This window comes from Schistocerca americana, chromosome 1 (assembly GCF_021461395.2).
Source record: "Schistocerca americana isolate TAMUIC-IGC-003095 chromosome 1, iqSchAmer2.1, whole genome shotgun sequence".
NCBI classification, from domain to species: domain Eukaryota; kingdom Metazoa; phylum Arthropoda; class Insecta; order Orthoptera; family Acrididae; genus Schistocerca; species Schistocerca americana.
This window is the reverse complement of record NC_060119.1, coordinates 859,595,436-859,623,433: the sequence shown is the minus strand read 5'-3', so window position 1 is coordinate 859,623,433 and position 27,998 is coordinate 859,595,436. Positions and strand designations below refer to the sequence as shown.

At 41.6% G+C, this 27,998-nt stretch overlaps 1 protein-coding gene across 1 annotated transcript in view; it reads right to left on the bottom strand.

The window, feature by feature from the left end:
* The window catches only part of LOC124594717 (proton-coupled folate transporter-like), a 74,145-nt gene extending 46,507 nt beyond the window's left edge, over window positions 1-27,638 (bottom strand). The window contains exons 1-2 of the mRNA XM_047133087.1: window positions 27,610-27,638; window positions 9,294-9,395 (exon numbers count right to left, since the gene is read on the bottom strand). Of these exons, the coding sequence (XP_046989043.1) occupies window positions 9,294-9,378 (85 nt within the window). The 5' untranslated portion in view covers window positions 9,379-9,395; window positions 27,610-27,638. The remainder of the gene's footprint in view (window positions 1-9,293; window positions 9,396-27,609) is intronic.
* Between the last annotated feature and the right edge of the window lie 360 nt (window positions 27,639-27,998).

Sequence of the window (27,998 nt, the reverse complement as noted above, 5' to 3'; positions counted from 1 at the left end):
AATAGTACTTTACTAAGAGCTACTAGCTACTCTGAAGTAAGTACACATGTGGTGGAACTACAAATAATTGTGTATAAGTTCTTTTTGTGGATCCATATTCCAAGGTCGCGCATATTAACGACCGTGGTATACCCATCTGTATGTGGCATGTGATTTCCGTTGTTTATAAAATGAAGGCTTTTACGACCAGATGACCTTGCTGCTGGTAAACTTCTTGGGGTATAAGGTCGTGGTCCACGAAAATCTTCTGTTCGTAACGTTTCGTCCAGAACTGCACTGGACGTCTTCAGAGGCGTTACTCTGTAAGGTGTCAGGCAAATCCAACACCTCCCATGAAAACCCTGACACGATAAGGAAATCCAGTAGTATGTCACATAGCTCCGAATAAATCGTGACATTAAATTAATCAAAGTAATACGAGTAACGAGTGAGCAAATGGAATACCACAGACTAACACAAGAATGCCTAAATGGATGTCATACCTTCCCACCGTGAGACAGACGCAGTTCCGAGGGGAGAAACGAGAACAGAAGCCGAGAGCAGAACCGTGTTAAGCTAGAAGGCCCTACAATAAGGGACAGACACCCACGTCGCCAGACAACCACCAGGACCACCCCCCAGCCCATGTTAAAAGCTAGAACCCTCCAGAAGAACAGTATAGATCTTACGATAACACAAAAAGGGCCACACCAGCCGCAAGTTTTAGCGTGGGACTTTTTCGCGTCTCTGTTACGTTGCAAACGTTAAAAACATTGCCCCACCACTAAAAATAACCATCAGGACCACCCCCCAGCCCATGTTAAAAGATAGAGCCCTCCAGAAGTACAGTATAGATCTTACGATAACACTAAAAGGGCCACACCAGCTGCAAGTTTTAGCGTGAGACTTTTTCGCGTCTCTGTTACGTTGCAAACTTTAAAAACATTGCCCCACCACGAAAAGTATAACGTTTCTCATTGGATAGACAGAATTTTTGTAGGTGGAGCTTAAGGCTAACATTGAGACCCTGATTGATCAGATGAAAACACAACCAGATAGTTTTTTTTAAACCAACTTCGGTAAATTGTAGGAAGGAGAAGTTAGGAGAGAGTTACTTCCGAGAGGGCGAGCTGGACGGAGCTGCGCCGGCCGCCGCCCCCTGACGAACACTGACAAGGTAATGAACGCACGCGATGCCGCATTTTTGAGCGCATAAGGCTTCACTCAGAACTGCAGAAGTCTCATTTGTTACATCCCCTTTTTACGTAATACTAGTGTCGATCGTCAATTGAAGCTCATGGTATTCACATTTGCTATGTAAGTTAAAATCTGAAACGCAATGATTTTTCTGTTATATAATTATTGAGAAGCCACATCATCCACTGTAATTTACAGCAAGTTAGATAAGTAATTAAAGATAATTGAGGGTCACTGTAGACCATTTTGATAGTTTTCTCTCTTGTGAAACTTAATTTAAACCTAGATTATAGATGTGATATGGCATAGGTCATCCTTCGATCCATTGTAGAACTTGGAAACCCATTCAGGGAATATTCGTTCACATTTTTGTTGAACGCAGTTGGTTTTTACCATCTTGTATTAAAACATTTCCTTTTATCAATAGTGCAATTTATAAACGATGTTTTGTGAGTAGAATAAAATTTCCAATGGTAAACTTAACTGCTTTTTCGACGTTATTTCACCAGCTAACTAAAAATAGGAAAGCCTTGAACCCCTTCCGCTAAATTTAGTTAGTATTAAGATTATTTTACAGGAAGTGCAGTGGAGCTGACGCTGAAATCATTAACTATTTGGTTATATCATCGCTAGTCTCACTGAACTCTTCTGAACTCTACATGTCATGCGTGGTCTGGCGTCTCCTTACCAGCAACAGGTCCCAGGTTCAAACTAGTCAATTCCCTAAAAAACATACTCAGAGCGTCGTTGCGCGAAAGTGGTAGGGAGACACGACATAAAACAACAGAAACCACGCAGAATGTTAGAACTCCTCCGTTGAGTCGGCAAGACTGTGATCTGTCTTTGAGATCAACTCGAGATCAACTGAGCCCAGTGGCAGCAACAGTAAAGAAACAAATGACAAGATAATTATCACATAGGCAACTAGTATGTAAAATATCAAATGATAGGTAATGCGGACTTGATGTAATCAGTTGGCCGCATGTCTAAGCAAAATTACTGTCATTTCCACAAATGTATTAAAAATCGTTTGGTGAATTCCACCAGATCGACCAAAGCGCACAGTAAGCCTCCTAATAAATAATGAATTAAGTAATGGCATACAGGGAGGAGCAACGCCTCTGAAGATGTCCAGCGCAGTTCACGACAAAACTTTATCAACAAAAGAGTTTCGTTGACCACGATCTTACACCACGAAAGGTTTACCGACAGCAATTTCTGTTCTTCCCTCCGTATGAAAATGATGAATGTACATCTGTTTTGCCCTTGATTATGAGCAAGGTTCGAAAGTAGCTAGTTGTGCTTAACGAAGCATTATTTTAAAACAACAGCCTGGTGGAAAAGAAGCTCTTCTTCAACGTTGCATTCTCATCACCAAGTGTGCAATATTCACATCGCTGCCTACAGCGCAGACAGGATGTCTCTGAAACCATTATCTGCATTGTCGCCAACAAAAATTGCAATATCACGAATAGCAAAAAGCGCCAAGTTGGTGTGAAGTATGCTACATGCTTGGATATGCAAACAATTATCATTTCAATGCAGCCTCATAAAACAGGCAGAAGCATCGTCAAATACATTTTATATATAAACACACTACTGACCATTAAAATTACTACACCACGAAGATGACGTGCTACAGACGCGAAATTTAACCGACACGAATGAGATACTGTGATATGCAAATGATTAGCTTTTCACAGTTTTCACACAAGGCTGGCGCCGGTGACGACACCTACAACGTGCTGAGATGAGGAAAGTTTCCTACCAATTTCTCATCCAAAAACAGCAGTTGACCGGGTTGTCTAGTGAAACGTTGTTGTGATGCCTCGTGTAAGGAGGAGAAATGCGTACCATCACGTTTCCGACTTTGCTAAAGGTCAGATTGTAGCCTATCGCGATTGCGGTTAATTGTATCGTGACATTGCTGCTCGCGTTGGTCGAGATCCAATGACTGTTAGCACAATATGGAATCGGTGGGTTCAGGAGGGTAATACGGAACGCCGTGCTGGATCCCAACGGCCTCGTATCACTAGCAGTCGAGATGACAGGCATCTTATCCGCATGGCTGTAACGGTTCGTGCAGCCACCTCTCGATCCCTGAGTCAACAGATGGGGACGTTTGCAAGACAACAACCATCTGCACGAACAGTTTGACGACTTTTGCAGCAGCATGGACTATCAGCTCGGAGACCATGGCTGCGGTTACCCTTGACGCTGCATCACAGACAGGAGCTCCTGCGATGGTGTACTCAACGACGAACCTGGATGCACGAATGGCAAAACGTCATTTTATCGGATGACGGCACTTTGAACAGTGGACGTTACATTTCAGACGTGTTACGACCCATGGCTCTACCCTTCATTCGATCCCTGCGAAACCCTACATTTCAGCAGGATAATGCATGTCAGCATGTTGATGGTCCTGTACGGGCCTTTCTGGATACAGAAAATGTTGGACTGCTGCCCTGGCCAGCACATTCTTCAGATCTCTCACAAACTGAAAACGTCTGGTCAATGGTGGCCCAGCAACTGGCTCGTCACAATAGCCAGTCACTACTCTTGATGAACTGTGGTATCGTGTTGAAGCAGCATGGGCAGCTGTACCTGTACACACCATCCAAGGTCTGTTTGACTCAATGCCCAGGTGTATCAAGGTCGTTATTACGGCCAGAGGTGGTTGTTCTGGGTTCTGATTTCTCAGAATCTAAGCACCCAAATTGCGTAAAAATGTAATCACATGTCAGTTGTAGTATAATATATTTGTCCAATGACTACCCGTTCATCATCTGCATTTCTTCTTGGTGTAGCAATTTTAATGGCCAGTAGTGTATGACGTTCGCAGCTGGTTTCTCATTCAAGCATCGCATTTAAATATTGCTTATTTGTGAGAAGATGGCGTGAGAATAGGTAACTACTACCAGCACTTTTCGGAATTTGACAATAGCAGGATCGCGCCTTAACGACGCTGTGGTTCATCGTTCTGGCGTACTATTGCATGCCTGTCGGAATCCCGCGACTGTCATTCGAATATGGAATCGATGGGTTCCGAAGGGCCAGCCTCAACGCCATGCAAGACATCAGCGGCTCCACGCATCTATCGCGTGAAAGAACAGACATAAGTATTCGCTCGGACGTGCAGGAGCGCGCAGCCACATCTCGTACCTCGACTCAGGAATGGACTTGCTTGTATCAAGGCAAGTATCCACGTAAACAGTGCCACGCTGCCAAGAGCACCACGGATTAGCAGTACAGCGACCAATGCTGCCCTTGACTCGGCTGGTGAGAGAGGCGCGAAGACCGTGGTACAGCCACCGACAACAAAGGACAGAGGAGTGGCACCAAGTTCTCTCTTCAGACAAGTCCCGCTTGTGTGTGCAGACTCCAGGGAGAACAGACATTGCCCTCGTAGCATTCGTCAGTGTCATATGGGAGCTGTACCTGGCGTGATGGTATGAGGCGCCGGTGATGAGTCTATAAAATGACCTCTGTTTCGCATAGCCAGTATATAGCCCTTGCATTTTTGACACGTTAATGTGAATGGCTGTGCCCTGTGTTCGAGGTCTCTGTGGCGTTATCTTTCAACACGACAGCGTAAGAACGCATGTTTCCTGTGCTGTCCTGAACTACCTTCATACAGAAGGATTTCGACAATTCTGTGGCCAGCACATTCTCTAGATCTCTCACCCACTGAAAAAGCCTAATCATAGATCACTGGCACGCTCGTTAGCCACTGCGATTATTTCACTCTGAAACAGAGTTGAAGCGACATGGAATGACGTCCTCATATCTGTCATCCAAGCTCAGGTCGACTCGTTGCCCAGCCACTGTTACTGCCAGAATTAGCAGCTTGTGAACAGAACTTCGCCCCCTGTATAACCCGTATCACTCACAAATTTAATGATGTGTTCATTCTGCTATATTCTATATTTCGTTACTAGTTTTTTTTTCCTGAACCTGAAATTTTAATGGCCAACAGTGTAATAACTGGCTTTCTCTGTCCTTGTCAGAGTTTTCTCTTCTTGTGGTCGAAAATGACGCCAAGTTAAGGTTCTTACTCCACCCAGAGTCCAATACACAAATTTCCTTATTGATAATGCTAATACACATTGTTTTATAGTGGAAACTACACATTGCTTTGACAGAAATATATGACGAACTCTAACTTTATCAGTATTAATTAATGCACATTCTTGATAGTCATCAATGATTGATTTTTTAGTCGAAGGTTGTTGAACACCATTCGCTCTGCTTAATTAAGTTTCTTTTTTCAGTCGGGGCTGCGTTAACTTTACCTCTAAGTTCAATGAAATGTTTAATAATCTCAGCAGATAATTTGTTTTCAGTGAACCCATTTTTTTGTTTTATTGACACTTTTATTTTTGGAATAACCCAAAGCGTCAAACGATCTAAATTTATCACTTTCAGTAACATCATAAATACATACTTTACATACATAACGTATACAACATTTAACATATATCACATCATAAATACATATTTAAGGTAGTACGTGATATATTATGCTATCTGCATTTGAACAACACCATTTTCACGTTTTTTGCTAATAATTTTTTTCAGTTAGACATAATGAAAATTTATAAGATTCTTCTTAGAGGTATGAAGCCATTTCCACAGCTACGAGTGTGTCAAAAACAATATTACGTTTACTTAATTCAACAGCAATTACATTTTCTTTAATGAAGACTCTGTTCTTGGAATTAGGTCTAGTAAATAGAGAAACAGCTCCATATACACTTCTCACCGCTTTACTAGCTTCATTTCTTTTGCTTTTAAGTTTGTTCTGCGCAGTTTCACAAAAAAAAAACGCTATTGTTAATAAGCTAGAAAAATTCTTATTAAAATCATTTCTGTCTTCTTTTTATCCATTTTACATCGTTCGTTAATTCCTTCAAAACACGTGGAAGTGTATTCTCTGTTTGTCAGTAAATCGTAGGCACGTTGCTTTTGCCATAGGCGTTTCACTTATTTTATTTGTCAAGCATCTTCAGGAGCCTGGAATCCATGTTTTTTTTTTATGTATGTAATATACACGTTGTGTAGTAGTTTACAAATATGTTACTACATAAAGTTTTCTCTTGTTATTCTACTGTTTTTCAGGTTAGAAACAATTTTTGCAGCACAAGTTTCGTGGAGTTAAATTATCATTTGGTGTTACTTTCGATTTCTGATGCTGTTAACCCACGTGTCCCGTCCTGGAGATGTATTCAGTCGGTCTGCATGCTCCAGCTGGCCGTTTATAGGCGTTTTTCCGACCACATTTATTTCATCACTTAATTCCACTTTACACTGCTTATTGAATGTGTGTGTTTACAGTGTAGCCAGCTGTCGTTCTGAGTTTATGCTGCGTCTTTTATTTGCGTTGTGGTGTCCAAGTGTAGTTCCATATTTTTTCGTTTGTGAGTGTGTGCGTGTGTATGTGCGTACCAGACAGACGGAGAGAGAGAGAGAGAGAGAGAGAGAGAGACAGACAGACAGAGAGAGAGAGAGATAGAGCTGTTTCTTACTGTTTTGGTGGCTAACATAATCATTGAGTTATTGCTTACATTGACTTGGTCATTAATTTCTTTCTTGTTCATTGCAATGGATCTTTGTATATGGAAGTTTTCCTTTAATGTCAAGAGTCTTTTTGCTGCGACTGTTCATTCTGATAATTTTCATCTCTTATTCCATGCCAGGTGGTTCATGTATTTCTTTCATCAAGTGATAAGAAACATTCCAACTGGTATAAACCTGATCCTAGGTTTTCTCTGGTTTGCCTATTGCTGTTTGTAAATGTTAAATGTTAATATCTGTATCTACTTTCATCCAAGAAGCTTGACAGGATGATAATATCCTCTGAGTGTTGCTTTGAATAAAATTATTATTTAGACATCATTTTAATTATCTATAGAGAGTAAAATTATCGTTATAGTTTTCAGAGAAATCAGTTTTTTGGAACTTCTGGCTCGCTTGATGGTGACACCATTTTCACTGAGCATAGGTAGATCATAGTGAAGATTAGAAGATTTTCTGGACATTCGGACGTGCTTATAATGTGTGTCAAAATTATCTGGCATTGTCATTACATCAAAACTTCTGGAGACAGCCTTGCAAACTAGATAGTGTTAGTTGTTGTATTTCTCGCGACCTGTAAATGCTATTTACAACAAAATATATTACATAAGATTTATCAGAGCTTTTTATCACAGCGTGACGTGAGCCTCCTGTTTGCAGCAGTATGCCTGTGAGAACAGTGGACAAGACCGTCCCTGATGACGGTCCGACAAATTGTAATTGTTATACATTTATGAACCAAACCATTATGACCACTGCTAACAGCGGGACTGAATGTCTTTTTGGTAGATATCTGATACTATATTTGCTATATTTGCCCGGAAACGTATGAAGGACCTGTCGAATCTATGCCATGCAGAATCACTGCTATACAGCATTCTAAAGGAAGGCCAACGTGCTTTTAAACAGGTGGCCATAATGTTTTGGGTCATCAGCGTGTGTCCCTAACAAACGACATTAGTAATTTTCTTCATAACAGCCCGCACCAGAACAAGTTAAGTGGCAAATTGAACTGGACAAATTTCGCACGTTTACCGAAAAAATTGAACAGCTGGGGTTTTCTAACGGAAATGAAAATAATCTCCAAATATTTACTAAATGTCTGGATAGGGAGACATTGATGAGTGACACTCGTTGAAAATTAGATCGAAATAAATTCGCTGAATGCGAGTAATTTGGTGTAGCTGCGTTAGGTAAGGAAGCTCTACCTATTGGTGACACGTGAAAATTTGTAACTGACCAGGACTCGAACCCGAGAATTTTTTATCTGCCGATAAAATGGCAATGATTCCTCGGTCTCTTATCTCATCGTTTCAAACGTTCCTTGCAGATGAGTCAGTTTTGTGCTATTCGAAATTTTACTTCCTCTTAGAGATTAATATTCCTCTGTTTGTTTCGCAACAACAAATATTCTTTGTGACCTCAGCAGTCAGATACAGCACATCTACATCTACATGATTACTCTGCAATTCACATTTAAGTGCTTGGCAGAGGTTTCATCGAACTATAATCATACTATCTCTCTACCATTCCACTCCCGAACAGCGCTCGGGAAAAACGAAGACCTAAACCTTTCTGTTCTACCTCTGATTTCTCTTATTTTATTTTGATGATGATTCCTATTTATGTAGGCTGGGCTCAACAAAATATTTTCGCATTCGGAAGAGAAAGTTGGTGACTGAAATTTCGTAAATAGATCTCGCCCCGACGAAAAACGTCTTTGCTTTAATGAGTTCCATCCCAACTCGCATACCATATCTGCCACACTCTCTCCCCTATTACGTGATAATACAAAACGAGCTGCTCTTTCTTGCACCCTTTCGATGTCCTCCGTCAATCCCACCTGGTAAGGATCCCACACCGCGCAGCAATATTCTAACAGAGGACGAACGAGTGTAGTGTAAGCTGTCTCTTTAGTGGACTTGTCGCATCTTCTAAGTGTCCTGCCAATGAAACGTAACCTTTGACTCGCCTTCCCCACAATATTATCTATGTGGTCTTTCCAACTGAAGTTGTTCGTAATTTTAACACCCAGGTACTTAGTTGAATTGACAGCCTTGAGAATTGTACTATTTATCGAGTAATCGAATTCCAACGGATTTCTTTTGGAACTGATGTGGATCACCTCACACTTTTCGTTATTTAGCGTCAACTGCCACCTGCCACACCATACAGCAATCTTTTCTAAATCGCTTTGCAACTGATACTGGTCTTCGGATGACCTTACTAGACGGTAAATTACAGCATCATCTGCTAACAACCTAAGAGAACTGCTCAGATCGTCACCCAGGTCATTTATATAGATCAGGAACAGCACCTCTATGGATGCATTTTAGTACAGTAGGCGCCGACATTTGTCTTGTATCAGATTCAGCCCTTCCTTCGTTAACAACTGAGAAGGACTACAGAAAACTGCGCACATCAATTTACGAACGAATGTGATATTTACTTGTAGGAGACCTGTGTGCTGCGCGCCCCTGCCGCTGCCATGTGCAAGCGGTAGGCGCCGAGGTGCGCCTCGACAGCCGCGGCGCACTCACCTGCAGGGTGTGTGCCGTCTTCTGCAGGACCATCCTTCACGCCTGTCTTCCCATCAGACATCGCTTCCACAGTAGTTTTCATCATAATAGTTGTCCAGCACACTGGAAAACAAACAGAAGAAGATAATTGCAACTTGTCTTTCAGTCAAATCGATATTACAGTGCTGCTACCCACAGTAATGGGGGTAAAGCCCCTTGATAAAATATGTGCAGTGGGTAGTACCATAATATTTCGTCCTGTGTGCTCATGGACGTTTTTTATTTAACTAGAATAAACGTTAAGTAAGACTCCTTCATTCGTAATTGCTCTATAACGGTATTTAAATGATCCTAGGAGAATGTTCCCCTTCGCAGTGGAACATAAAAAAAGAGAAACACTGTGAAAAATTGGAAACGTGTCTTCGTGACTGATGGACCGTTTCAAATGAAGATATTAATGGCACGATCTCATCCTCATTTGGCATCAGAGAATGTCCCGTTACAACTCTCCGGCGCTCCTTAATGACTGTATTTTGCTAAAGGATAACTTCTAATGAGGTGCATCAGACGAGAGATGTCTCTGGGACTCTGATATTACGTTTATTATTATTGTGCTAAAAAAAAACTACCATCCACTGATATTAAACTGAAGAAAGAATCAGTAGAGATCTAGATCTGGTGTATGTGTTAGGCTTCCATGCTGGAGTCAATTTCCATAAAATTCTTGTGGGTTTAACCTCGCACTGCATTATAAAACTTTAAACCGAAGTTTCATCCATTAGTCCATGTGGTCTTCATCAACGGATCGAACATGTAAGGGATCATTTATCATTTTAATTTGTAGGGGTACTACTAAGGAGCTTCTGCAATGTGTTGGACTTAATTGTTACCTTGAACTATGGGATACCACTGACATCACAATCCAAGATGGTGGCTGGTTGACATTGACAAGTGCAGATGTTAGTGTGGGTTGCTTAAAAGCTAGGAGCAATGACTTTGTCAATGACCTTGAATCATCAGGATCGTGAGATATTTAAAAAATACATAATTACACTGGTGAAAAAGTTTTTTAGCCAGTTGTATAATTAATAATCCGAGACGGCCGTGGCAGCAAAAATTTCCATTAAAATGAAACAGCCAACAACAGTGCAGTATATTGTTTGTTGCTTATGTGGGTAAATATTTGTGTATAACTACTGGGAAAGAAATATGCAAGAATACTAAAATGTCGGAAGCCCATTAGATTTGTAAAACGTTGGCAGCTAAATCAGGTAGGCCTACAATATACCAATGATCAACACTAATTTCGACTTGTTTGTTGTTTACATAACTGACTACGGAAAGCTTCTGATGTCGTGGACAGGTAAGCGAGCCAAAATTTTAAATGGTGGAAATTCTAATGTGAGCAGATACAGATTATCAGGAACATAGAACCTGCTAGATAGACTGTTAGGAACATAAACAGAATGTGCGTATTATTCACTAGATTATCGAACATTAGACTCCAGTGTTTGAGTTTCTTGATGATAATATTATTCTAATAGTCTACAGGTAGGTTGTTATTCATATTGGTAAGACATTTTTTCTGTCTGTTTGCTTGGTATTTATTGTTGGAAGTTTCACAAAACAATAGAGAGTTTCTCAACATGTCTTAACTACTTTAAAATTCGTTAATGTAGATTTATAGTGCAGTTTCGCGATGTATCAGAGTATGTGATTTTTCATTTAATTCCCACGTGTGGTGCTTATAATATGACAGAATGCTGTGCCAAGCATCTCTATTATTTGTTCAGAACATACTGAATGATGAGTTGTATAATTCTGGTTCGCTGAAGTCGACTGACTTCAGGGAATGAGTATTTATGAACATCTGCTATCGTGTAATGAAGGGTCATCATGATCAGATTAACTGATAGTCACCATGATTGAGGCAATGACAGTCACCATGATTCGGGTAATGGCATTAACTGTGACTGAGTGAATGGCAGTCATCATGATACAGGTTATGGCATAAATTTAATCATTTCAGTTACTGATGAAATCCTAATAAGTGTTCGAATTATTGCTTGCAATTTCAATTCAGTAAGGTATCAGACCGTTAGCACGTTCACAGAGAGATGACAAACTATGCATGTGATTAGAATGAAACAATCACTCTACAGCGGAGTGTGCGCTGATATGAAACTTCTTAGCAGATTAAAACTCTGTGCCGGGCCGAGACTCGAACTCGGGACCATTGCCTTACGCGGGAAAGTGTTCTACCAACTGAGCTACCCAAGTTCGAGTCTCGGTCCGGCACACAGTTTTAATCTGCCAGGAAATTTCTTATGCATGTGATGTCTCACACCACCTCAGTCTAGCTCTTGCTGACGCTGTAGAGAGAGTTGCCTGTTAGGTTTCTACAAAAGACTCTCGAGCCCATGAGCGTCAGCTGGATCTCGCTCCCTGCTGTGATAAATAATCAAGTACTTTTGAATATGTTGCCAATCGAGTGAAGAAATTTTCGTGCCTTGTATGTATGTATTTATGCGTGTGTGCGTGTGCGTGTGCGTTGTGCATGCGTGGATGTTTACTATGTTTATGAATTTTTTTTTTTTATAAATGGCACAATGGGAACTACTGTCGATATTCTTGAACACGACAGGCTTTGCCAAGAAGTACGAGGGTTGGAACTTAAATAGTGGCAACTATTTATTCACAACGGATACTAAAGCGTTACGTGTCTGCACCTGTTACTGACCTTCAAAGTAGTCACCAGCGTTGTGTAGAACCCGTTGCCAGCGATGTGAAAGGCGTAGTATGCCGTTAGCAGAGCCTGTTCTGTTGATGGTGTGAATGGAGCGGTCTACTGCCTGTCGAATCTCTGGAACAGTGCTGAAGCGAATGCCACGAAGTGATTCCTTCACCTTCGGAATCAAATCAAAGCCACAACGACTTAAGTCGTATTACTGTTCGTTTTTGGAGCATCACCTGCGACTAACTTTGCGAAAGAAGCGGCGACACTTTCTGCGCAACCCACCCATCATTTTGAACGACAATGCTTGGGCACATACAGCGCAAGCCGTGGCTGCTCTGTTCGGTCGATGGGACTGGGAAGTACAGTACCATCCACCATACTCCCAGGACTTAATTCCTTGCGACTTTGGTTGATTCCGAAGATGAAGGAACCACATCGTGGCATTCGCTTCAGAACTGTTCCAGAGATTCGAAGGCAGTAGACCGCTCCATTCGCACCATCAACAGAACAGGCTCTGCTAACGGTATACTTACGCCTTCCACATCGCTGGCAACAGGTTCTGGACAACGCTGGAGACTACTCTGAAGGACAGTAACAGGTGCAAACATGTAACTCTTTTGTATCGGTTGTGAATAAATAGTTGCCACTATTTAAGTTCCAACCCTCGTACATAATGCACTCTCTCTGGCTGTTTCATTTTGATGAATGCTAAACTTTTTCCCTGCCACCGCCGTCTTGAATTTTTTTGAGTTTGTGATTGATTAAAGCTTTTTCCCACCAGAGCCATATTGCCTCCTTTAAACGTACTGTCATCTTGAGGATGCCATCGATTGGAGGCCATTGATGACATCATTGCCTCTGGCATGTAGGCAACTCACACTGCACTTTTCAAGGCCAAGTGGCCACCATCTTTGATTATGATCTCAGTGGTATCGCATACGTCAATACAGAATTTAATTACTGCTTAATAGACGAATATCTTGTAGAATTTGCATTCTGACTATGTGTTACATTTCTTCAAGACAATAGGGAATTAAAAGCTGTGAAGTGGGACTATTTTCGGTTGCGTGACCTTCTATACACAACTGGATAAACAAGTTAAAGATTTATTTTCAGCTGTAGCTAACTTTCACTTGACATATTTGGAAAGCAGCTTTTTATTACATTCTGTTTTGTTAAAAACAGTTTAACTTATTCTCCAACATGCTTATATACAATGGCAATAGCGCATTCTTAAATATGCAATTAAGAATGAATCTTTAATTGACATTTTGATAAAAATGAAATAAACATCACAGTATTAATGCTGGCAGAAATCTAGCGAAAATGTGTATAGATCGTTTTAAAACATACAAAAAGAAACAAAAAAAAATCAGAGACTGGCAATATGGCCTAATGCAAATTTTAATGGTTATGTAATTTGAAAACACTGAGACAGTTCAAGGCGTAGCAAAAAAGCAACATTAGGTGTAACATAGTTATTCCATAGAAATTCAGGGGATGTAGCCGGATGACGACTTCTTCTCGTGATATTTTGGCTGACAATTGGGCTACCATCTTCACACGAATTATTACAAATCGATATCGTTAGTGTACATTAATAAGCTTATACCAAAAATCGGAAATTGTCTCATGTGCGTAGGTGTCGTTTGCTTGTTTGCTCAGTGTTGAATTTAACGCTCTCTGTAAGGTATTGTTCCATTTGAGGCTCACAGGCGTATGCGAAACGGTTTTCTTGAATTCATGCCCTCTGCAGACTTGCGGGCCCACTGAATAAAAATACAGTGGTCAAACTAGTACTATTAACTAGTACTATTAACTGATACTAGAGGTGAAATCATAATTTTTTTTTTACTCTGCAAAGAAATAAAAAAATTACACCCAACTGAAAGGCGCCATCAGCGTTAATAAGGACTTCCACCTAATGTATTCCCACAGATTTCCCAATAAGCGAATCCCAGATGGCATCTCATCTTGACTAAGATTTTTTGTGGCGGAATAATCCGTGGTATGTTCCTTGGAGATAGAATGCTCAGCTTTGGTTGCATTACTGAGTTGCGAAAGACTAGTGTAGCGATCGTGTTCCACGCACCTTTCACGAATTTTACGTGTGTTATGTCAAATGTAATTCTACATTGACATTGTATTCAACAGACTCCAGTCTTCCACAAACGAAAGTCATCCTTTACCCAGCTGAGGACGCAGGTCTTTTTAGGTGGCCAGAAGATTACACAGTTCATTCAACTTTATGTAAGGCAAGATATATCACATTCAATAAATTCAGTCCGAAGAAAAGGAAGTATGTACAACTGTATGTGCATCGTTTATGGATGGGCACATTAAACTGCACTTGAACTGGAAACCACACAGACCTTCTTAAACCCTTGAGTTCAACAACGGTTGCTATAAGGGTAATTTCTAATGTTGTAGATAAAACTGTCAGAAAAGTATGTTACTTTCCATAATTCCATTTTGTGATGAATTATAGCATAATTTTACAGGGCACTTGCAGACACAGGAACTAAATACTCATTACACGTAAACGTGTTGTGAGGATTTAATCTGGTGCCCATTCACGAGTCTCAGGTAGTAAACTTTTTAAAAACTAGGTATGCTAACAACATCTACTCTCTCATGAAGTCTGTTGTGAAGAGTCAGGCAATATTTTCAAATAATAATGGCATTTATAAATGTAACTTCAGGAACAAAAATAGCCAACACTATCCGCAGCTCAATTTTACTTTTGCACAGGAAGGGGCAAAGTATGCAGCCATAAATATATTTGGCCACTTCCCCTAGGTTATTAAAGGTGCTGAAAGATAATGAAAGTTATAAAAACAAGTTGAAATCATCTGTACTTGACATCTTCTTTTCCATAGGTGAATTTCTGAGTAGATAGTGTTATGTGATAGTGTTACACTTATCAGATTCCTTTATAGATTAATATAACGTAGATAACAAGTGTGTAGGCTACGTGTCACGAATATGATATACGGACACACAGAAAACTAAATTAAATTAAAGTAAGGTTGTCCCTCCCCCATTTTTATTCTACCTAATTTAGGCGAAATGTTTCCCACATACGGGGAAAGATCTGGGATATCAAACGCTCCTTATCGTCTTTATCTAGAAATTCGCCGAATTTAAGCTGTCTAAGTCTAACGTGAATAATATCCATTTTCATTGAAGACTGTTCCAGCTACTTTGCAGGGCTGTCCTGTCCCTTCAAGAGCCACATGTTAGCTCGGTTCCAGCGCTCGAAGGGAACTCATAACTTGTAATGGGTGGCCGCAGCTACGCTCTTGCAAATTCAAGAATGCCCTAAGAACCCTTTCACTTTCCTATTGACTGAGACATGTAGTAACGACGGACAGTCGTCTTTTTCCATATCCATGGTAAACTAGATGTCCTTGTGGATTGAATGTTATTGTAAAATTCGTGACAGATTTTCCTCAGCTTTTGTCGAGAAATCAAAACCGTCATCCACGTACAGGCCGAAGACTTATGCTTTAAGATCCACCGACTGGAGTGCCCTCTGGTCAAATTCTTCCATGAAAGTTTGCTAGAAGAAGAGGCGGGGGACATCCATGGTAACAGCGTTAATTTGTTCAACTATTCAATGTTGAATAAATAATAAATTGAGGACATCGCAAGACGGAACAGCTTTGTTGTATCTGCTGTAAAGTAACTGCCTATGAGTGACAAAGAATTCATCAGTGTGATTCTAGTGCAGAGTGAGACAACATCAAGACTTGCTAGTAAGTCCAATTCATTGAGAAGTAGAGACTTCAGTCTCTGAGAATTGCTTACATGATGTGGGCATTTTCGCACAAAACGTTCCAGTAATGAGGAAAGATGTTTTGCTAAGTCATATGTAAGTACTCCAACGTTGCTCACAATTACCCGTATTGGGAGAGTTTCCCTCAGAATTTTCAGAAGACCGCAAAACTCTGGTGGGATAGAAACGCGGGGCTTTAATTTTTTCGTAATTTCTTGTGTGATGGAAGAAGAAAATTTACAACATCGACAGTTTGCTTTCAGCTCTACCTGTAGCTTCGTCATCAGTCTTACTTGCGTTGGTTCACGCAACAGGCTGCAGAACTATCTGTATACATGACGTGGAAACAGTGCAGCGGCGTTGCTCTTATCCTCTGGAAGGACCACCGTGTTAGCGTTTCTTCATAGTACAGTCCTTTCCTTGGAGTAAATATTATGTTTCTGGGGAGGCACTCTCGTAAAGGTGTGGCATTTCTCACACTTTATTTCTTTTGCTCCTTCACTTGGAAGAGGTATAACAGCTTTTTCAATAGCACTGCTAACATCTGTTAAGGGCAGTGTTATAGAAGCAGGTGCGAAGTGAACACTATTTCCAACAAGAGACAGCGTCGCGTTGTTCAAGACCTTATCAGTGAAATTGGCCAAGGAGCATCGGCAAACAATGTCTTGTTGCAACGTTGTTGACTGCCGACGAACTTCTTTGATTGTCTTGTAGAAGACTGTTTATGTGCCCGGTTCAACATTGTGCAAGTTATATTACCCACCCATTCCAAGATGAGTGAATAGAGACTGGTTGGAATCTCCACGTGTCGGCTATACAGCTGTTTTCAAGTTACGTCAAGTTTGCTGCGCAGTAAGTCAGCAATGACTGAACTTTGAACCTCCACGGAGCATGCCATGGACTATTCTCTGCGAGAATCTTGTGCACAACAAGATATTTTTGCGATTAGATTATTAAGGAATCATTTTATCATACTCTCCGTGATGACGGCTTTCAACTGGCTGGGAAAGGTGTGGGAACGGAAGATTTATTTACTAAAAAAAAAAAAAAGCGCAACGCCACATCCTGCGACACTTCACTGCAAATTGGTTTGGCACTGGATAACTGTAGCCCGCAATTGACTAGAGGGCGCGTGTAAAAAATCGCGTGTCGGATAAAGCAGAATTCCACAAATGGTGTGGCAGCTGAAGATAGCAAAACGTAGGCCGAAGTTTTAAATTTCACGTTTAAGAAATCGTTCACGCCGGAGAATCGTCCAAGCATATCGTCGTTTGACCATCGAACGTAGTAATAAGCATCCCAGGCGTAGAGAAACAACTGAAAGATTGAAAGACAAATAAGTTGCCAGATCCAGATGGAATCCCAGTACAGTTTTACAAAGAATACTCTACGGCTCCTTACTTAGCTTGCATTTATCGCCAATCCGTCGTCCAGCACAAAAACCGAAGAGACTAGAAAAAAGTGAAGGTGACTCCTGTATATTAGAAGGGTAAAAGAACGGACCCGCTAAATCAGAGACCGACATCCTTAACATCCGTTTGCTGCAGAATTCTTGATCATATACTGAGTTCCAATACAATAAACTCCCTCTAAAACGAGACGCTTATATAAACAAATCAGCACAGTGCTTGTGCGAAACTCAGCTTGCCCATTCTCTCAAGATATACTGCGAACTATGGATGAAGGGCAACAGTCATATTCCATATTTCTCGATTTCCAGAGAGCATTTGACACGGTACCCTACTGCTGACTGTTAACTAAGGTACAAGCATATGGAAGAGGTTCACAGAAGTGTGAGTGTGTAGAAGGCATCTCAAATAATAAAACACAGTATGTTGTCCTCGACGGCGAGTGTTCATCAGAGGAAAGGGTATCGTCAGGAGTGCTCCAGGGAAGTGTGACAGGACCGTTACTGTGTTCTATAAACATAAATGATCTGTTGGTGTCGAACTTGAGTGACTGTGCATGGAATATGATTAGACATAACTTCTAATTGGTGTGATGAATGGCAGCTAGCTCTAAGTGTAGAAAAATGGAAGTTAATGTGGATGAGTGGGAAAACCAAAACCGTAATGTTCGGATACAGTATTAATAGCGCCCTGCGTGACAGGGTCGTTTCGTTTAAATATCCGAGCGTAACGATGCAAAACGATGTGAAATTGAGCGAGCATGTGAGGATCATGGCAGGGAAGGCGAATGGTCGGTTTACTTGGAGAATTTTGAAAAAGTGTGGTTCATCTGTAAAGCAGACCACATATAAGACCATAGCGCGACCCGTTTTTGAGTACTGTTCGAATGTGTGGGATCCTCACCAGGTCGGATTAAAGGAAGACATCGAATCAGTTCTGAGGCAGGCTGACAGCTTGTTACCTGTAGGTTAGAACAATACTAAAGTTTTGCAGATATGGTTTGGGAACTCAAATGGGGATCCGTGGAAGGAAGGCGACGTTCTTTTCGAGGAACACTACTGAGCAAATTTAGAGACCCAGGATCTGAAGTTGACTGCAGAACGATTCTACTGCCGCCAGTATACATTTCACGTATACATTTCCTCACCCTGTTTGCGAGTGGAACGGAAAGGAAGTGACTAGTAGTGGTGCAGAGTACCCATCGCCAGGCAACGTACAGTGGCTTACAGAGCGTGTAAGTAGATGCAGATGTTGGAGCAGAAATTCGGAGGAAGCCGGTATTGCAACCAAGACCTTTACATATGAGCCACCGCGTCATTCTTTGGTAAATACTAAGCGTGTGCACCAGCAGTTCCCAGTTGTAAAAATGATAGACAACCGAAATATCGTTACGAGAATCACCGGTCCCGAATCCTCATGGGATACTAATTACTTCGAGAGAACTTCGCGTAACAAAGTTTATATAATTTTGTGCATTTTTGCATGGATCGATATGTTTTTGATGGTACTTTATGAGGCCTTAAACGTCGACTTCAAATGGTTCAAATGGCTCTGAGCACTATGGGACTTTACCTTCTAAGGTCATCAGTTCCCTAGACCTTAGAACTACTTAAACCTAACTAACCTAAGGACATCACACACATCCATGCCCGAGGCAGGATTGGAACCTGCGACCGTAGCGGTCGCGTGGTTCCAGACTGTAACGCCTAGAACCGCTCGGCCACCCCGGCCGGCCAACGTCGTCTTCATTCCGGCATTCGCCACTGATAACGACAGAGACAGTAACCTGCAGAAACAATCTCGTAGGGTGGCATTGACACAAGATTATTATCTGCGCGTAGTATTTTGTTGTACATTCGTCGAGTGGACGAGATGGATCATTAACTTCTCTCTTGCAGTCTCATATTGATTCGCCTCATCGGTATTTCTGAATGTTAAACATTTATACGAGTGTATAAATATTCGATAAATGATTCGTGGTAATGTGCTTCCTAAAAGTAGCAGTTGCCATTAACACAGACATGAACATGATTTCTCTCACCATATATACAATTTTATTACCCAAAGAAAATAACATAAATCAGAATATTAACATTAAATAATCAGCACCATTTCACGATAGTTGAAATAACTACTCACGACTGCAGAGTACCTGGTATACATCAAGAGAATGGTCGAAACACTATTCCACGACTGTAAACAGAAGACTGTGTTAACTAGCATAGAACGCTCGGAACTCCATTCATTCAGGCCGTAGTCATTCATCACCAATCGTACCGCCCTCTGACGTAGTCTGTTTTCACGTGCACATCACATGAGCAGTTCAGATCGAACTTCCATAGAGTTCATTGTGTATGCGTTCTCTAGACATTAAACATAACAGTTTTATGTGGGGGTATATAGAACTACGGTTGTGTAAGATACCGGTACAGATAAGGCTTGTACTACCTCAATTACGCGACTGATTATCTAAGCAAACGTTTGCGGTAGCCGTGGTGAAATACCATGGGTACTCCACCTTGCTTTGTGTTGAGCATTGTTCGTTGTTTTTCTTATTTTAACGTGTGAAGAGGCTACTCCAGGTCTATCGCAGAGTTCGACATCCACCGCCCCAGGAAGGATCGACGATCGCTATCACCGTCAGTCCCATTTTCGCAGCAGCATAAAACACGGGTCTAGGCTGGCAGCACAGAGACAGGGAGGTGGAGCTGCTCTCCTCCTCGTGGCGGCTCAGTTTCTCGTTTGTTTACTCTCGCAACCAACTGCCTCATTAAAGTGTCTGCACTACAACAGCTCCGTTTCACTACAGTGTTTGCTGCACTCCCATATACACTACTGGCCATTAAAATTGCTACACCACGAAAGTGACGTGGTACAGACGCGAAATTTAACCGACAGCAAGAAGATGCTGCGATATGCAAATGATTAGCTTTTCAGAGCATTCACAAAACGTTGGCGCCGGTGGCGACACCTACAACGCGCTGACATGAGGAACGTTTCCAACAGATTTCTCATACACAAACAGCAGTTGACCGGCGTTGCCTGGTGAAACGTTGTCGTGATTCCTCGTGTAAGGAGGAGAAATGCGTACCATCATTTTTCCGACTTCGATAAAGGTCGGATTGTAGCCTATCGCGATTGCGGTTTATCGTATCGCGACATTGCCGCTCGCGTTGGTCGAGATCCAATGACCGTTAGCAGAATATGGAATCGGTGGGTTCAGGAGGGTAACACGGAACGCCGTGCTGTATCCCAACGGCCTCGTATCACCCACCGGCAGGCATCTTATTCGCACTGCTCTAACGGATCGTGCAGCCACGTCTCGATCGCTGTGTCAACAGATAGGGACGTTTGCAAGACAACAACCATCTGCACGAACAGTACGACGACGTTTGCAGCAGCATGGACTATCAGTTCGGAGACCATGGCTGCGGTCACCCTTGACGCTACATCACAGACAGGAGCGCCTGCGAAGGTGTACTCAACGACGAACCTGGGTGCACGAATGGCAAAACGTCATTTTTTCGGATGAATCCAGTTTCTCTTTCCAGCATCATGACGGTCGCATCCGTGTTTGGCGACATCGCGGTGAACGCACATTGGAAGCGTGTATTCGTCATCGGCATACTGGCGTGTCACCCGGTGTGATGGTATGGGGTGCCATTGGTTACACGTCTCGGTCACCTCTTGTTCACATTGACGGCACTTTGAACAGTGGACGTTACATTTCAGACGTGTTACGACCTGTGGCTGTACCCTTCATTTGATCCCTGCGAAACCCTACATTTCAGCAGGATAATGCACGACCGCATGTTGCAGGTCCTGTATGGACCTTTCTGGATACAGAAAATGTTCGACTGCTGCCCTGGGCAGCACATTTTCCAGATCTCTCACCAACTGAAAACGTCTGGTCACTGGTGGCCGAGCAACTGGCTCGTCACAATACGCCAGTCACTACTCTTGATGAACTGTGGTATCGTGTTGAAGCTGCATGGGCAGCTGTACCTGTACAGGCCATCCAAGCTCTGTTTGCCTCAAAGGCCAGACGTATCAAGGCCGTTATTACGGCCAGAGGTGGCTGTTCTGGGTATTGATTTTTCAGGATCTATGCACCCAAACTGCGTGAAAATGTAATCACATGTCAGTTCTAGTACAATATATTTGTCCAATGAATACCCTTTTATCATCTGCATTTCTTCTTGGTGTAGCAATTTTAATTGCGAGCAGTGTAGTTAGCAGCTCCATTTCATAAAAATCAATTTTCTGCCGTTCAACTCTTTGCTGACTATCCGTTACTCGCCCTTTAATTGAAGATTTTACTATTCTGCGTTCTAAACTCTTCATTTACCCTAGGATGCATATATTGTTGTCTCTTCAGTCAAGAGTAGTTTGGGCAGCTCTCCATGCAAGTCTATTCTGTGCGAGCCCCTTCATCACTGCATACCTACTGCAAGCTACATCCATCATTTCAACCATCTTACAGTGTTGAAGGCTTGGTGACCCTCTACAATCGTCCGAACATCCCCCTCCCCCCCTCCCCACAACTAGTGACGCTGTGATCCAATCTACATCTTGCCACCCTTTCATTAGGATAACTGTTTCTTCTATAGTCGACCGTTTATGTGACATTCCTTAGGTTCACAAATCACTCAACAAGAGCTTGCAATCTTAAGACACATTGTTAGAATCAACGGATACCATACTAGTCTGGTAGACCAAATACACAATAAAATGTTTCTGAATATAGCCTCATCTTCTACCAAAGGGCCAGTACTTGTAAGACCATCTACGTCTCCTTACCTTTCCCCGGAGACCTTCTTGAAGGTCATCAAGTAAAGATAGCTTTCATAATTAACGATAAGGTCCTGCATCGTTTATATCACAACTAACGATCGTTGAAAGGACCGTATCCTCGCTCCGGAGTCTACAAAGTCGTGTGCTTACCGTGCCACTCTTCATACATTGGTCAAACTGGACGAACTCTCAAGACTATATTTCAAGAACACTTTTTAACTAGTAAGTGCGCTGTCAAAAACACCTCGGTCTTTTCCAATCACCTTAAGAGAAGCAAGCATAATCAGCCTCCTCTGGACAAATTCCAGATCCTCCACTAAGCCCAAGGGGAAAAAGCTTTCACTTTTGGAAGGATTAGAAATTTACAAGTCTGTGGGACGGTCTGCGGAACACAGTCTTAGCGAGCAATTGCTTACAATAAATGGAACTTTTTACGTTACTACGCTGTCCATCTTCTTTCCAAAATGTCATCTTTCTGTAACCTTCCCGCCTCCCTCGCTTCCACAACAACTCACACAAGCTTACCTTTCCTTTATTGCAATACTACCCTCTGTCTTACATGAAGCACATGTAACTCCGCTTGCTTTTTTATTCCCCCTAACATTCTATTCTCAATATTAATGCTCAAGATTCCCTATATATCCCATCTGCTCCCCTTTTCTGTCCTCCATTCCTCTCCTCCATCCCTTCCTCCTCAATCCCCTGCAGGTCATTTAAATTCCCGCTAGTCCAGCGCCGCCAACCAGCTGTCACGCAGCTCACAGTGTCCGCTGTCCGTAACCTTGCTGCATCACTTGCGTGTTCATGGTGGGTGAGGACACTGCAGTGCCGCGTCATTCAGTTTGATGGTTGTGAACGTGGGCCCACCGCTGCTTTGGCTCTTCTTTCTACTATGGTGAATTTAAATTACAAGGCACTTTCTGCCTTATTACTTTTATATTTTATTAACCTGTCCCCCCTCTCTGTTAGTCATTACAATTGATACTGGCTCCTCGCCAGTGGTGGTTCTAGCAATATTTCCCTCATTTATAGCATTTCCTATCCGCTACATCAATTGATTCCGTCACACATGTATCTTCTAATTCCGATCCAGTGACTTTTGCGTTCTAACATTTATTTATTTCGCCTGGCGTTTCATTTCGCTGACTTCCTGCTTTAAATTTTTCATGGTAGGTGCCTTCGATCTTTGAAAATTTTCTATTCCCTGTCAACGGCTTCGCGGAACCTGTGCGTTTCCGCTGATATCTCGCGCACGCGTAAGCGTTTTCCTCTAGCTTTTCAAGTGAATCTGTTTGTTTTCTGATAACTTGTGCAGAGCCAGCCGTGACAAAACTCTTCCTTCGGGTGTGCAAGATGTATGAGACAGGCGAAAGAAGAACGTAATAATTCCAATTCCAAAGAATGCAGGTGTTGACAGGTGTGAATATTACCGAACTATTTGTGTAATAAGTCATGTTTGCAAATTATTAACAGGAATTCTCTACAGAAGAATGGAGAAACTGGAAGCCGACCTCGGGAAAGATCAAGTTTGATTCCGGAGAAATGTGGGAACACACGAGGAAATACGTCTTCTCTTAGAGAATAGGTTGAGGAAGAGCAAACCTACGTTTATGGCATTGGTAGACTTGGAGAAACCTTTTGACAATGTTGACTGGAGTACTCCCTATGAAATTCTGAAGTTAACAGGGGTAAAATATAGGGAGCGAAACGCGATTTACAACTTGTACAGAAACCAGACGGCACTTAAAAGAGTTGAGGAGCATGAAAGGCAAGCAGTGGTTAAGAAGAGAGTCAGACAGGGGTACGGTCTATCACCGATGTGATTCAGTCTGTACATTGAGCAAGTAGTGAAGCAAACCCAAGAAACGCTTGGAGTAGGAATTAAAGTTCGGGAAGAAATAAAAACTTTGAGGTATGCGACCGCATTTTAATTCTGTCAAACAAAGGACTTGGAAAAGCAGTTGAAGGGAATGGTCAATGTCTTGAAAGGAGGACATAAGAAAACAAAAAAGGATAATGGAATGTGGTCGAATTAAATGAGGTAATGCTGTGGAAATTAGATTAGCAAAAGCGACAAGTAGTAAGTGAGTTTCGCTTTTTAGGGAGCAAAATAACTGATGATGGCTGAAGTAGAGGGGGTATAAAATGTAGACTGGCAATGGCTGAAACAGAGAAATTTGTTAACATCGAATATAGATTTAAGTGTTAGAAAGTATTTTCTGAAAGTATTTGTATGGAGCTTAGCCATGTATGGAAGTGAAACATGGACGATAAATAGTTTAGAAAAGAAGAGAATAGAAGCTTTTGAAATGTGGTGCCATAGAAGAATGCTGAAGATTCCTTGGGTTGATCATTAACTAATGTGAAGGTGCTGAATAGAATTGGGGGAAAAAATATATTTGTGCCACAACCTAACCAGAAGAAAGGATTGGTTGATAGGACACAACCTGAGACGTCAAAACTCTCTCCTCCGTCCGAACAGGCAACGTAAGGATGAACGGTACCGACCGACCGCCGACCGACCGCCATTAGGCGTCAATAGATGAAGATATGGAGGAGCATGTGGTAAGCACATCACGCTCCCAGCTGTTGTCACTAAGTGCTCGTCTTTTTACTCCATCCACTTGCCAAATTTCGTCTGTATTGCTTCCACTTGATGAAATTCTTCGACTAAACCTTTTTCAGTCTTTTATAGTTTGTGCCACTATTTACTCAATTTATTACTTCCGTACAAGGTGCTGTGAAATAGCGTCCACTGTCGCTTACAGTTCGTTTCGCGATTGACTCATGCTACCGCCTTTCGTTGATGAATACACAGTGGTCGTGGTCAAATTATATAATTTTTGTGTTAGTTCATCTACTCAGCCATAATCATACTACACAGTGTTATTTAATATTAGTACGAGAAATACCTGCCTTATAATGTTGTAAACGAATCTAACACATCAATATGGAGATTAAAATTACGTTTAGCAGGAATTACAATTGTCCACGACAGCACTACAATCTCGATCACAATTGTGTCTCCAACAGCAACATTATCTGACATGCTTCGCCTAACTATGCCTACTCATTTACATGAAATAGAAAAATAATACATGCACTACCATCAGTAAATCTACGACTAATCACTCCGCCCGTCACTTCCTTCTTTCTTTTTATTATCTGTTTTAATACACTCCGTCAGTGTGTTTGATAATGAAGCAAACTTACAAGAAATAATTTAACATGGAAATGCATAGGTTACAATTCAACTTCTTAAAACAAAATTAACGTTTGAAGCTGCAAGACAATGTGTTCATATCTAAAGTTGCAGTAATTCGTCATCTTGATCCCCGGTCGCCACTTTTAAAATATTTAGGTGCTAGGGCATGGACTTGGCTTCCTACTACTGCTAAATTCCAGATACACCTGATGATGGGGCTAAGACCCCGAAACTGTGGTGGTGTTTAGCGACTTATGTCGTGCAATACTTCGATCAGTTAAGTATCTTACAAATGTGGCGGATTTGTTTACCACGATCATATTAAAAATATTAGTCGCTCTATTGCGTGGCAGTGGTACTTACTAATAAAAATTACTTTCACCTTGATATATGGCTTCTTTAGTTTCGTTAGACAGGTGTACTACACTTATAATGTTACACTGCTAATGTCGACCTAGTGAAACAGGAGTGAAATATTAAATACTGCATTGAAAAAAAAAGTTGCCGAGCCTAATGATAATGTTTGTTTTGTGGGGCGGTCAACTGCACGGTCATCAGCGTCCGTTCAAAGTCCCAATTTTTTCACGCTCCAATTTTTTTCACAATCCAATCTAGCCACTGTCACGAATGATGATGGTGATGGAATGATGAGGACAACACAAACACCCAGTCCCCAGGCACAGAAAATCCCCAAACTGGTCGGGAATCGATTCCGGAACCCCGTGATACAGAGATAGCAACGCTAGCCACTGCGGATTAGCCGAGCCTGGAAATATTTTCTTAACGTAACTTACCACTTCATTTTGCATCTTCGGAAACGTTCATACATACTACACATGATCCCTTAGTCACTTATTGAGGCTTCAGACTTCCCTCCCATCTAACAACGGAGAGAGTCTGAATCAATTTTCTCCCCAATACTTCTTCTTCCACTTTTGAAGAAAAATGAAACTGAGGTGACCACGTAGATGTAAATGTTCAAGTGAGCTTCTGAGCGGTGGAATAATCTAAATATTACTGTAAATCACTAAAATAAATCGATCAATGCACATCGCACGCGAGGGAGGGTTAATACGAGGTGTTTGTGACGATGTAATGTTCTGTGCGACAAACTCAGCAAGTACACATACAGGTGTCAAGTGGAAGAAATAAACTGATTTTAAGACGACACAGTAAGAACCCGAAGCCGGTAAAAACCACAAAATCTATAGACATTTTGACGCAGTTGAAACACTCTCCTTCAACTGTTCAAAGAGGAGCGATCACAGATTCGCTTAAGCACAATAGTTACTGCATAAACTGATAGCTGTCCCAAAATAAAAGAAAAAAATACAGGCGTACACTGAAATATACTAAAATAATGAAAGTAGCAGTATCTCTCTTCATTACTAATGAGTTACAACCAGCTTCATCATACAAGTGCGCACAAGTGACAATACACACGAATGTGAACTGAGTGTTCAAACTGAATCAGACGTGGTTAAGACATGGGACGGCCTTTCCGTTCTTAGCCACAATATTGGGAAGTTCTCATATGTACGATAGATACTGCCTGTATAGCTCATACGCATTCGACTCTGGAATACCATTATTTTAAGCGCCCCAATCTTTTCCTGGCCTCTGGTTTAATATACATTCAAAGATGTTAGATTAATGGTGAAATCAAGACACGATTAATAATTATTAGGGTAAGTGATTTTCAACAGCTACGAGAACAGCTGTTTGAGGGGGTAACCATAAGAGTCTTACTGAGCGTTACTGGTAGACTTTTGTTCTTAATTTGCTGTCCCTGTGAACATACTTCCTTGCGTTGAATACTGCATCGTGTAGATGTGTAATCACTCTGTCTATTAGACACATCAAATTATTTTATGACCAAAATTTTTTATGTAAAGTGTACAAATCGAACTCTCTTATGATAACGGGAGCCAAAGGACACAGTCCATGACCGATCTGTTTGTAGGTTGACTCAAAACCCACATTACAAAAATGGGAATGAAAATCTCTTCTCAAATAAATGTGAAGTTTCACCTGATGACGCTTAGGAACTCTATCAGTTATATCTAGACTTCAGTCATATTAACATTTGTGACACATTAATCTCGCATTTGCAGCATTTTAATTAAAATACAAATGGTTCAAATGGCTCTGAGCACTATGGGACTTAACATCCATGGTCATCAGTCCCTTAGAACTTAGAACTACTTAAACCTAACTAACCTAAGGACATCACACAACACCCAGTCATCACGAGGCAGAGAAAATCCCTGACCCCGCCGGGAATCGAACCCGGGAACCCGGGCGCGGGAAGCGAGAACGCTACCGCACGACCACGAGCTGCGGACAATTAAAATACAGAAATATCTCTGCGTCATCTATCAGAAAAGACATCGGCGCGTTGCAGAACATCTTACCTGTGGCCCAGATGGTCGACTCTGCAAGACTTTCTCCTGCCTGCTGTGGCTGAGATAACTGAATGTCTCACCACATTGTTCCCCGATCGCACCAATCTCCGAGATAAGTTGCACGTGACGGTGTATCAAGAATACTGGTATACACTTGTCTTCCTCGTTTTCGCAACCACTTCTAAAAACTTCGCCACAAGACCGAATGGTTTTGGAGTGGAAGCATCGAGCCCCATTTCGACACCACATCAACAGAAAATATTTGACGCCCTGGATACTTCCTATTAAGCGATCTTAAACTTCACATTTTTACAAAAGCTAAAGAAATGTAAAAATGGCCTCTGTTTTTTGTCTAATAAAGCGGAAATTGCTCATTCTACAGTAACCAAATTCGTTAA